The following is a 12,530-nucleotide window of genomic DNA, read 5'->3' on the forward strand; positions in this document are numbered from 1 at the left end:
GATTTTCATGTTATGCATATTTTACCACAATGAACAAATACATTTTCATGGACAAAGCTAATGACCTCCTAAACTGTGCATCAGCTGACAGGTGTTTCTAGAACCCAGTAATCCTACAAACAGGTGACTATCACCAAGACAAAAGGAAAGGTCAGACTGGGAAAATGATGTCTTGATGTTCTCAAAGCAGAGAAGAGGCAACAAGGAAGAAAATAATAAATTCGACCAGACTCATATGACTTAAACCCACAACATTTAATGTCCATAAAGTGTTCTTAAAACACAGAGTTTCAAATACAAGTTTATATGACTCTATAAAAATAAACAACTTCAAACTATACAGTCTATTACATTTAACAGAACATCCATTTTCAAATTTTACAAGAATCAAAGAAACAGGATCACTGTGTAGTAATCTAAGTCACAGCAAGTTCCGATAATTGAGAAAGGTCCATTTTATCCCAGTTTCTCGAAGTCTCGGATTGCGTGTTGCTCATTGTGTACAACACACAAACAAACAATGCGCTGGGATGTTTTCATAGTTCCCGGGATCCGGGTTACAACAGAAGCGGGGGGATTCTGTCTTCTTTGTAGGAATGTCTCTGCTGGCCTCATGTTTGCCTTTGATATTTTCTTGCTAAATGTCCGCTCTTCCAGACGCACTGATTTATTCCCGTTGTTTCTCGGGAAGGATGTGTGTGATCCAGTAATTAAAGAAAGCCGAGAGCACTCTGGCCTGGTCTGGGAAGCAAGCACACAACGTAAAACAGAAAATAAAGTAGCACAGGAAAACCCCAGACAAAGACGGCCCGTGTCGGTCTTACAGAAACTAGCTGTTGGCTCTGAGCAGAGCCTGCAGAAACCCCAATAAAGCTCGGCTCCAGCGCCGAAGTGATACCGGCCGCGGCACGTGAGCCCTCGGCACACGGAGAAATCCTGGGGGTCGGTGTTTCTGTCGGGTAAGAGCCAGCCGTCTGCAGGCTGTGTCGGACCTTCAGAAAACCCACCACAGAATAGCGTCGCCACTGGTGCTCAGGGGAAGCCACAGGCGCATGGAGACCCAGTGGAGGCGGCGGCGGGCACGCAGGGGAGCGGAGCGCTCAGGGGTTGGAGACGGAGCCCCTAGAGGCGTGGACACGCAGGACCAGCGCGATCACCCCGTTGCGCCCTGCAGCCGGCCTCTGGTTCAACCCGCCCCTCTCCCGCCTCAGGGACCTGCCCAGCTTTGGGTGCAGGTTCTCTGGCTCAGGTGCCAGGCGTCCTAACCACTCAACACTCCTCACAGGCTGCCACCGACGCACAGCGGCCTCCCAGCCCCGACTGAGCGTGGACTGCCCTCGGGAGCCACCTGCGGCCAGCACCCCTGCAGCCTGGTCCGCTGTAGGCAACTGCGCAGGGAGCTCCGCCCCCACCCACTGGGAGCAGAGGCGCAGGGCAGAGGCCATTCCAAATGTGCCTGCGGCCCCCGCCAGCAGCCTGGCCCCTGACCTCTCGCTCCCTCACCAGGCGTTGAGGAGGGTCACAGGACAACATGCAGTAGAGGCCCAGGTTCCTGGTGGACCCGTGGCACCTGTATGTTGGAACCATAAGGGGTCAAGGAGGCAGCCCCCTTTCCTGTGCACCAGCTTTGCCCCAGCTGGCAAACACAGGCAGGACCGTGTGAGGAGACTGACCGGGGTGCAGCCCAGACCCCCCCAGAGTCAGGTAGGGTAACAGCTGAGCGGTGGGGAGGCACCTGTGCTGCCCCCAAATGCTGCTGTTCCCAGACCGCCTGCTGCCCATGCAGGCCACGACATGCCCACGTCAGACACGTCGACCTCCCAAGACGGGCCTCACCGCTCGTAACACACTCCGTCTACAACGTAGCTTTGGGCAGAAAAGCTCAGAACGCATCTCCTACGCGCACTAACGGGGACTCTGTTTCTAAGAAAAGTGCTTCAACTGCTTGTAAGTTAAGTTCCACCGAGCGGGGAAAGGGAGCGAGCTTGGTGATGAAACTTGTCCCGTGACGTGGACGTAAGAAGCTGAGAGAAACATCCCTGCTAAATCCCCACGTGTGGCCGAAAACTGCCGGCACACGACAGAGAAACGCAGAAGAAAGGCCTCCATGGGAGGAACACAGCACAAATTCTGAGAATTTAAAATCATTTACTTTTATCTCATAAATACTTTATATTTGTTTAACTTAATAAAACTGGCTTTCTGCAATTTGAGCTGAAACCTGATGGAAACTCAAGTCTGCTCCACTCAGGAGAACCAGCACTGAGTGCGGACACCGGCTAAGCCTCTCAGGAAGCTCCGGCTGCCCAACTGCGCCAGGCTGTGGCCCCTCAACAGAAGGGCTCCAGGAGCATCAGCCTCCCCTCTGCGGTGCTCACCGCACACTCCCTTCCAGGCTCCCCACGCCTCCTCCTGCAGGGGTCCCCAGACAGCTCTCCGCTCTCCTCCACCTTCTCTGCTCTGTGAAGGTGGCCCCTGGCAACCTTCCCCATTCTCAGTCCCACACTGGGTGTCCAGCCAGCATCCCACCTGGCCCCATGTGACCCTGGCTCCCGAGGATCCCTCTCCCGGGACTGCCCGATGCAGCATCACAGCTCAGAGCCCACCACTGGGCTCTTCCAGGGGCTCAGGCCCCACGCCTGCCCACACAGCCATGCTGCAGCTCTTACCTGCACAGCCTCCTTGAACCTCCACACCTCCAGATGGCTTCTCTCACTGTAAGCTAGGCCCCCAGCCTCCTGCTCCTGACCCTTCACTCTGGTCTGAATTTGAGAGCCGGGAGTCTTGCTTGTATCTGGGAGCAGAAGCCCGTAGCCATGGCACGGGCCATGTTGCACTCGGGCCGACACCACCACCACGTTACCCTCCATCCCGTCTGTCCGTGCCCACCACCCGCTCCCACATGACCTCCACCACACTCCATTCCAGTGCGTTTGTCCCTGGCTGCAAGAATATCTCCTCCTGCAGGATTTCCTTCTCTGCAGACTCTCATCTCACATCTACATGGCCGGCGTCTGCTCCCAACCTCGTCTCCTGTCTCCCCTCCCCCAGACACGAGCCTCCTATCTAGCGCGCACATGGCTGGCGTCTCCTCCCAACCTCGTCTCCTGTCTCCTCACCAGGACACAAGCATCCCATCTAGCACGCACACGGCCAGTGTCTGCTCCTGATCTTGTCTCCCGTCTCCCCACCGGGACATGAGCCTCCTGTCTAGTGCGCACAAGGCTGGTGCTAGCTCCCGATCTTGTCTCCCATCTCCCGTCTCCCCACCGGGACACGAGCCTCCTGTCTAGCGCGCATACAACTGGCGTCTGCTCCCGACCTTGTCTCCCGTCTCCCCACCAGGACACAAGCACCCAAGGGCAGGGCTTTGTTTGCCCCGTTCTCCGAGAATCCAGCAGCTGAGAACAGAACACGAAACAGGAAGACGTTGATGAAGTTCAACAAACACGCTAATTCAGGACATTGGGGGGCAGCTTCTCCAGGACCCCTGCTAGGTGAGCGGCAGCCCCAGCTGGAGAATGAAATGTTGACAGTCCCTGTCACTCCCCTGCTTGTCATCCCTGCGCCACACTGGGATGGCCTTACCGTCCTCTCACCTGATCTGATACTATGTTAATCTTGACCTTCCAGCTGCACCATGAGGTTTCTGGGTAGAAATGGTTAGCGTGGCCGCTCTGACATTCTTGGAGAAGTCCGCAGAACAGCTCCATTCACTCAGCCACATGCCTGGTGTGGGTCAGGTGTGGGGCTCTGCATGGCGGTCCTCCAGACAAAGCCCTGGCTTTCTGATCCTGGCTGTCTGCACACTCCTGTGGCCTCATATCCCCCCACCACCCATTTCAAGCTACTGACATGAAGTCAACCCCATGACATTGGGAGGACTTGAGCATGGCTGGCCCAGCACCTGGAGGTTTGTGTGGAATGGGTACCCTATAAAGGCCGATGCACAAGGGAGAAGTCATCTTGTAATTCATCTGTCTCCAAGGTATTCAGCAGCAGAACAAGTTAACCTCTTAGCAGCACAGCAGAGAAAGAAGAAGGGAAGGGGGAACATTTAAACGGGTGACGTCTGGCCCTAATGGTTCGCAGCTCGCCGTCTGGAAGATCAGACGGCACAGGTCCTTCTGCGCCCGTCCCATGAGTCGTGCTTACAGCACGCACATTCCCGTGTCCCGACAAGCTGCGCGCACGCCCCACTGCTCCACCCCGGGCTGTTCTGCTGCCAAGCGGGGTCTTGGAGGCAAACCCTAGGGGCCGTGTACGTACCGGGCGGCATGGTGCAACACGCCGGGAACCTCTCCAGGGCGCGCTGCAGGCTCGTGGTGTCTCGCAAGAGTAACAGTGTTTTCATGTCATCCACCAGGAGCACGTCGGAGGGGGACACGCTGTGGTCCTCGAGACGCTGGAGCAGCTCCTGACAAGCCTCCAGGGACACGGCTGAGTCCCCATCCGTGCAGGCACCTGAGCAAAGCCAGGGTCACAGAAACACATGTTCACCTTTACTCTCGTCGGGCGAACGTAAGCCCCCAACCAGACACGTCTGCTCGGAACAAGCTGTTTGCACCGAAGCTGCTGGGAGAGACCATCCGAGCAGAACGCGAACTGTGAGCAGCGAACAGGCGCTGCTGAAGCCGGAGGAGGCCTGCCTGTCTGCGCCTCCCCGTCCTGCAACACCTTTCAGACATGCTGCTGGGAGTCCCGGGTGGCAACAGGGCCCCAGACATGGCCCAGCTCTGCGGACTGGCCTCGGGCGCCCCTGCCCCCACTCCCGCTGCACGGCAAGTGCTCTGGGTATGTTTTCTGCATTAATCCCACCTGGAGTTCCTACAGCATTCTGAGTCTATGACTTGATGGCCTTTCCCAACTTGGGAGAACTCCCAGCTATCTCTGCACATGCCCCCAGCGCCCCGTCCTGGACTCCCACGCACACCGTGTCAGACCTGTTCCCGACCCCCGCGGCGCCTGTGAGCCCCAGTCTGCCTGTTTCCCGGCCATTGATCTCTCTCGTTCTGAACCGACCTCCTGCTCACACTCAGCATGGAGATCTTAGTCTCAGTGACCATACTTCTCAGAATTTCCATTTGACTGTCTTAATAGATTGAGGCTATCTGGTGAAATTCTCCAATTTTTTCAACTTTTCTATTTTTTTTATTAATCCCAGCTCTTTCAACGCCTGTCTGATAACATCAACGTCTCCACTGCATGTTTTCTCGTGGTTTCTCCTGCTAATTTAATGTGGGGATGGAGTCTGACGGTGGTCTGGCCAAACCCGCCCCTGCGGGGACTGAGCGGACATCCCCACCCACCCCTGCTCCAAGTGTGTGGCCCTCTGGGGTGCTCGAGGGTTCAACCCTTGTCAGACCTGTCAGCACCCCGAAACTGCCAAGGTCCACCGTGTCATCAAAGCTCCTGGCATCTCCCTACCTTCTGCCCCACGGTGCAGCATCTGGCAAAGGTTCTGAGGGACCCGCTGAGCGTCTGCTTCCCTGGCTCTCCTTCCACACCACACATGGCAGCCACTGGGCCTCCCCTCCCTCTCGAGGTCTGCCTGTGGCTGAAGCTGTGCCGGTGGGTGAGCTTCCCAGGGCTCAGCCGGCCCTCCCTGCACCCTGCTCCTGTGCCCACATGCATGGCCAGCAGACGCCCCCAGGGGAAGGAGGCTGTGGAGCGCCGCTCGGCCTTCACATGGTGTCACCTACTCTGGGGTCTACCCTCTCGGGTGTTTTTCTGCAGAACCTCCCAGATTCACAGGCAATGGGTCCCATACTTAGGTCTTTCTGAGGCTCCTGTGCCTATTAGCACTGTGTTCCCACTACCCTCGTCTGGGTCTGTTAAGTCCATTTTCACTCTGTCAAGACGCAGCGCTGACAGGCGTGCTAAAGGCGATAGGGTAAAACTGATCTATTAATAAGGGCATTTTTACACCCTTGTGTAAATCAGTTCCTTATCCCCCAAATTATCCCAGAGCCAGTATTTCTCAGTCTTGTTCATAAGGTCAAGTTCCTGTTCACATCAGGATTCACCAAACCCACCCCAGCCCCTGAACCCACTGGAGCATCGTCAGAGCAGGCGATGTCCGTGCCGAGTGCCTCTGTCCTTGGGGTGAACACAGCGGTTCGACAGCCCCTGCTGCTTCCTCATCCTGAGGTCGGCGTCAGTCAGTGGACACCAGTGCGAGGAGTTACCACCCATGAGAATGCATCTGCTCCCCTTTTCCACCTCCTGCAGCAACACAGAGAGCTGCTCAAAGACGCTCCCCGAAAACCTGAAATCCGTGAGTCCCATGCAGGGAGTGAACCACAGCGCGCCCGTGCTCACACCACGGCCCGAGCAGCTCCCCGAGGCGAGCGTGAGGCCGTCGGCCCCACCGAACGCACTTACCTTTCCCGACAGCACCACACCCCCGACATCGGGCTGAAAGCGGTGGGGATGCGGACACCAGCCCCGTGAGGGGCCATGGCTCCACGTGGGGGCCACGCCGCTCTCTGGCACGCCTCCGGCCGTACTGGAGAGAATTTAAAGATTCTGATCCTGGCCTCAAAACTAATGACTTACTCTGACTGCTGAATGTTTTAATGTTCCATATTTTAAGCATTTAAACTTTTTACTGTATTTATTTTTTCCGCATACATGGATACCATTATTCACAAGAACGGTAAAAAAACATACCATCATAAAAATAAATTTCTTGTGTCGACTTCAGAAAGTTTAGGATCCCATCTGCCTTCTCATCGGTACTTTTAACGTCTTCCTCGTTGGCATCTGTCCTGTCCTGGTGCTCCCCGCAGACGTCTGCCCGGTCCTCCTCATCGTCCCCCTCGTCGTCCCCGCTGCTGTCTGCAGGGGCTCCTTGCTCGCTGTCGCCCTCCTCGGGCTGGTACATGAAGTTGCGGCCAGAGGCTGCTGTGAGTAAACCCGCAGCTTTCTTCCTCTTCATCTGCTGCTTTTTCTTCAGTTTCCTCTTCTTATTTCTACTGATCGTGGGGCCATCTGTGGGCTGTGGCTGCGACTTTTCTTGTAAAAGACTCTGCTGTTTCTCTAATTCTGCTGGTTCCGTGTGATCATTATTGGGATTTTTAAAACTCTTCCTGGATTTATGCTTTCTCGCCCTTCTTCTCTTTGGTGGATCGGGAAGCTCCTCCTCTACAAAAACAAATTCAAACACAACGGCATTCCGTACAATGGAACCACAACAAACACAGCAGGCTAAGTTTTCCGTTAGAATCTTGCAGATTCAATAGAAAAGGAATTTAAAATAGTCACCTGAGTGCTTCTCAGCTTTATCTCAAGTGACCACCTGACCGCAGAACCTGGGACTTCCCCGGAACTAAACGTGCAGCGGGCACGTTCCTCCGGAGAGGCCCGCGTGAGGACAGACTGCGCACACCCACTGTTGCTGCGGTCGTGCGTGGCAAACGTGAGGTTTCGGGGATGCAAGAGCTGTTGCGGTTTTATTGGGAGTGAAATTTCAGGCCTGTGGCCGTGGAGAAAATATGTTAATTCCTGTTTCTTGAGATTTTACTTTGGTGCCTTCTAAGAGTTACTCGGATGTGAGCACGAGTCATAAGGAGCAGGTCCAGTGCAGGAACCAGCACGAGGTCGCAGCCAGAAAGGAAGGAGGAGCCCGGGCTCATAGTCAGCGGCACCGGGTCAGCCGTGCACCCGCCCCCAGGCCTCTGACGAGAGCGCGGCATCGGGCAGGGCTCGCAGACGGCGGTGGTTGGGAGGGTCACAGAGCTGACACAGTAGCCATGGAAGTCCTGCACCCAAGGGCCACGAGTGTCCCCCTCGCCCCTTGGAGGTGGCACAGACAGGGTCCACGCCAGCCAACGACTCTGCAGGCCCGGCCGAGTGGCCCCAGGAGCACAACCCTCACCAATAAGTCTCGTGTTTGGGCAGTTCTCATTCCCGAGTGGCACCCCCGTGGGATTACTGTGGGGAGTCAGAGTGTGTGACGTCTGTGGGCCAGGCGCAAGCACGGTTACTGTACTGAGTAAAACTCTCCCGCCCCGTATGCTCTACTCCAGGCTGTAATTCCGCCTCTAGCTTTGCTCGCAGACGCACACACAAACAGTTGTGCCCACATGCACATCTCTCGCGTGGCCTCTCTCCTCACCCACCTCTCCAGGTGACTGAGATGGGAACCGGCCGGTGCTGGCACTCTGGACACATCACCCCCCCGCCCTGCGCTCCGGATGCCAGGCCACGGCGCAGCCCATCCCCGCTTCTCCGGCTGAGCGGCCGACCGCGGGCCTGAGCCCCCATCCTGCCGGCTCCGTGCCAAAGTAGACGCTGTGCGTGCACACGGAGAAAGTGTCCCTGCTACTTTTTGAGTGAGTTCTCCTGGCTCGCCTGACAACATGACGGCCACACCTGTGAACCCCGGCACAATCGTGACCTGAGTGCGAAGCCGAGGCCACTCCTTGTGAAACGGTGACACCAGACTGCCCTCAGGTCCCCCCGTCGGTGTGTCGAAGGCCCCTCCTTGGTCATGCAGGATTAACTGAGCATGGTATTGTGCTATTTCGTCCGAAGCGCGTCGGCCGTGGGGCCCGCCAAGTGCAGCCGACAGACCGAGGCTGAGTCACAAGGTCTGTGAGCAGCTGCTCTCAGGAAATACAAACGCTCAGAAGTCAGCTCCTCATGGAACTACGTGTTTTTTTTTTTTAATTTCCCAGGTCCGGTTAAAAAAAGAAATACATAAATTTCCCCTCATCGTTCGTATGTGCCTGCCTTCCTTCACATGGAGAAAAGGAATCATCGGCTGTCCCACCATCTCACACCTCAGAGCAGAGCCACCTGGGGAGCAACGGCAGGTGCGCTGCGCTGCGCCCACAGCTTTTCACGCTGAATCCTCCGGGGTCCTCGTGAGCAGCGCCCTCCTCCAAGCTCCCCCAGCCTCGCCACCTGCTGCTCTCAGCCTCAGAGGCTTATCTCCTGTGCTGGGTGCTGAGCGTGAGCGCACTGCCCATCTGCTGTTTGAGAGGGGGCCGCAGAGACACCATGAAACCATCAGTGCCACACAGCGTTCTACATGGGCAGATGCGGTGTGTGCACTCTGTGCAAGGAAAACGATGCACACTCAGTGCCTCACACCGTTCCATGCAGTAGGTGTGTGTGTGTGTGCGTGTGTGTGCACTCTGTGCAAGGAAACGACACACACTCAGTGCATCACACTGTTCCACGTGGCAGGTGTGTGCGTGTGTGTGCACTCTGTGCAAGGAAAACGACGCACACTCAGTGCCTCACACTGTTCCATGCGGCAGGTGTGTGCGTGTGTGTGCACTCTGTGCAAGGAAAATGACGCACACTCAGTGCCTCACACTGTTCCACATGGGCAGGTGTGTGCGTGTGTGTGCACTCTGTGCAAGGAAACGACGACACTACGGTACTGTAAGCCCACACCCAGCATGCTAGCTGTCCTGCCTTGTACGGTGTGAGCATAGGTTGGGTTTTTTCCTACTGCACTGTCCTGATTTCCAACTTTAAGGCAATGAGCAAATACTGTTTTTGTAATTTAAAAAAATGAACTTATTTTAAACTTGATGAAATTATAACATTTCCAAACATATGGGATGTGAGTAAATTCTACTTAAACAGGAATTTATACTCTTAAATGCGTCAGGAGAAAGCTATAAACCAATGATGGAAACACCTGAAGAAGCCAGGAAAACAAGAGCAAGTGAAACACAGTGAAAGTAGAAGAAATGCACACAAGGGCAGAAAAGACAGGGAAAATGGTGCAGCAGAGACAAGTCAACCCTGAAGACAGGAAACGGATGAACAACCGGCAAGACAGGGCGCGGAGGGGCAGGGGAGGTGCGAGCCACCGGCCAGGTGGTGGAGGCATATGTACACAGACTGATGGCCGCTACAGGACACTGTGGACAATTCCACACAAATAAATGAGTCTGTATGAGATGGAGGATCCTGAGAAAAACACAACTTACCAAAATGGCAAAATGGATGCATGAAGAAATGGAACAGCTTAGTCCCATGTCTCTCAGAGAAATGGAATCTCCGGTTAAAAGAACTTCAGGTCTAGGGCACCTGGGTGGCTCAGCGGGTTAGGCCTCTGCCTTCGGCTCAGGTCATGACCTCAGGGTCCTGGGATCCAGCCCCGCATCAGGCTCCCTGCTTGGTGGGAAGTCTACTTCCCCCTCTCTCTCTGCCTGCTGTTCTGCCTACTTGTGTCCTCTCTCTATCAAATAAATGAATAAAATCTTAAAAAAAAAAAAACAACTTAAGGTCTAGGTCAATTCACCTGTGGCTTCTATTAAACATTTAGGGAAAAGATTAATGCCCAGCTTACACAGGTGTTCCCAGAGAACAGACACAGGGTGCACTGTCCTCTCTCCAGACCCTGGTGGGGACCTTCTGAGATGGGACAGCAGCAGGTGATCCTGCCCATAAATGTCCACAGGTTCCAGGGATACAAAGTAGCTGATTTAAAAACCACACGATAAAAACTCGTAGCAAAGCAGGAATGGTAGCAGAGAATTCTGACACAGGGCAGCCACAAAAAACCCACAGTGAACATGGCACACGGGGTAACATCCTGGAAGCCTTTCCGGAGGTTGGGAAAGGCGTACGACGCCCACCGGGGGAGATCCTGGCAGGGCGGAAAGGCGAGGAACGGCGCACTGGAGCCGGGAGGGAAGGCAGAGTCAATGGGCAGGCACCACAGCCGCTCGTGCAAACACAGGACACCTGCGAGACGGCACGGGATGGCCGTGCCCAGGTGAGCGCACAGCCCTGCAGTGGGAGGGGCCCACCCAAGAAGGAAGCGCCCGGCACATGACCACATGGATCGGGGACCACAAGATAATGACAGCGAGTGAGGGACTGCAGATCGTGGTCCCGTGATGCTACAGGGCTAGAGCAGGTCCCCCCACCCCGCACTGTTCCCTGCCTGAGCCACAGATCCACACTCTGAGCTCCCTGCGTGAAGACCCCAAAACACCCAGACTTGGGGGGGGTGCCTGCTGGGGGAGCAGGTGGCCAGGGCCAGGGGTGCTCCAGACACCCCCCACCCCTGCAGCAGTGTGTACATGAGGTTCTTCCCACGCTCAGGTCCGAACGCCACAGGATGACCGCAGTTCCTGACGCTTCTGGAAGATGAAGTATGGGGCAGAGTATCCTACGTATGAGCTAACACAGAAGAACAGCATAGGCGACCTGCTATGAAGGTGGTGAGAACCCCACGGCCAGGCACACACATCGGACAACCGAGGAGAAAAGGTGCTGGTGAATAATTTTCACAAATGAGATGAAGGAAGAAAGTGTCCTGGGGGGTGGGAGTCAAACCCACAAAACCCCACGAGGTCCTGGATGGAAGGCAGGGGTAGCAAGGACACAGTGGAGGGCAATGCAGCACAACCCCGGGCACGTCTCCAGCGTGACCCACACAGAGGCTTTGTCCCGGAGCCCGCCGGAGCAGAACCGCTCCCGGACACGTCCCCTCCGTCCGGGCGCACACCTCACACAGCCGGTGCTTTCTGCCAAGTGGCACCAGGTGCGTCCGCAGTCGGCGAAGGTCGGTGCACAGTAAGAGCTCCTTGACAACAGTGCCCTGAAGTCTGGCGGCGCGGCCAGAATCTTACATCAGTCCACGGCAGCGACCTTCTCGCCCAAGCTAGGAGCCTGTGGAAGAAATCAACGTGTAACTCCTGCACGGAATCCTGATGGCATCTGGCTCGGGATTTACATTTTTGATGCAAAGATCTAGGTAGAAAGTATTTCTTTATGGGAAAAGAACTGGTGAAGCACAACAGTAATGATCTGGTTCTTTCCTCTCATCTCTTGGTTAGACGAGAAGTAAAATATATATATATATATATTTTAACTCAGAACCTTCAAAAATGTTTCCATAATTTTGTATATTCTAAATGGTTCATCATAACCTCCGGCTGGGCCACTGCTGTCAGCCCGAGAAGGCTTGCATGTGGCAAGTGGCAGCCCCTGAGCCCTCAGGAAGGAGCAGGGGACGCAGGTGGGGCAGGCCATGAGGGGCAGAGCCGAGCCCGGAGATGATAGGCCAGTGCAGTCGACTCAGGAAGCCCCGTCTGCTCGTGGTGACCGATGACATTTCTGTGGTGTGTTAGGGGCACCACACATCCTTGGTCCTGCCACCCCCACCTTGAGCTTGATCCCTTGACCTGTCTTTCGTGCCCTGTCCTCAAGCAGTCACAGCTCTGCCTGTAGCCTGGCCTCCCCGGGCCCCACACGGCCTCGGTGAATGGGTCTTTCCTCAGGCGGCCCCCTCACCCCTCAGACCAGACCAGGCTCTCATCCATCCTCACTTGATGTCATGGGCTCTGGTCCCGACGACACTGGGCTGAGGGGAATGTCCACGGGGGCCCAGGGCACGGCCGGCATGCCCCAGCTTTCATTTCACTTCAGGGAGCTGTCGCCTACACACAGTGGCCACTGTGGGCTACCCAGAGGCCAGGGGCCGTGACGGGCTCACCCTTAAGCCCAGGCCTTGAGCACGGGGCAGCAGGGACGGCTCCGGGGCTGTGCTCCAT

The 12,530-nt window shown here is 55.8% G+C and overlaps 1 protein-coding gene across 2 annotated transcripts in view; it reads right to left on the reverse strand.

The window, feature by feature from the left end:
* Window positions 1–234: 234 nt before the first annotated feature.
* The window catches only part of LOC111144410 (glutamate rich 1), a 55,039-nt gene continuing 42,743 nt past the window's right edge, over window positions 235–12,530 (reverse strand). The window contains exons 4-6 of one of the 2 annotated variants that reach the window (XM_022498685.1): window positions 6,673–7,146; window positions 4,270–4,464; window positions 235–741 (exon numbers count right to left, since the gene is read on the reverse strand). In XM_022498685.1, coding sequence (XP_022354393.1) covers window positions 668–741; window positions 4,270–4,464; window positions 6,673–7,146 — 743 coding nt within the window. In that variant the 3' untranslated portion in view covers window positions 235–667. Of the gene's footprint in view, window positions 4,465–6,672; window positions 7,147–12,530 lie in introns of both variants that reach the window. The other variant, XM_022498684.1, reaches the window with a different exon arrangement.

Source organism: Enhydra lutris, unplaced genomic scaffold (assembly GCF_002288905.1).
Source record: "Enhydra lutris kenyoni isolate GAN:26980312 unplaced genomic scaffold, ASM228890v2 scaffoldscaffold11, whole genome shotgun sequence".
NCBI lineage: Eukaryota > Metazoa > Chordata > Mammalia > Carnivora > Mustelidae > Enhydra > Enhydra lutris.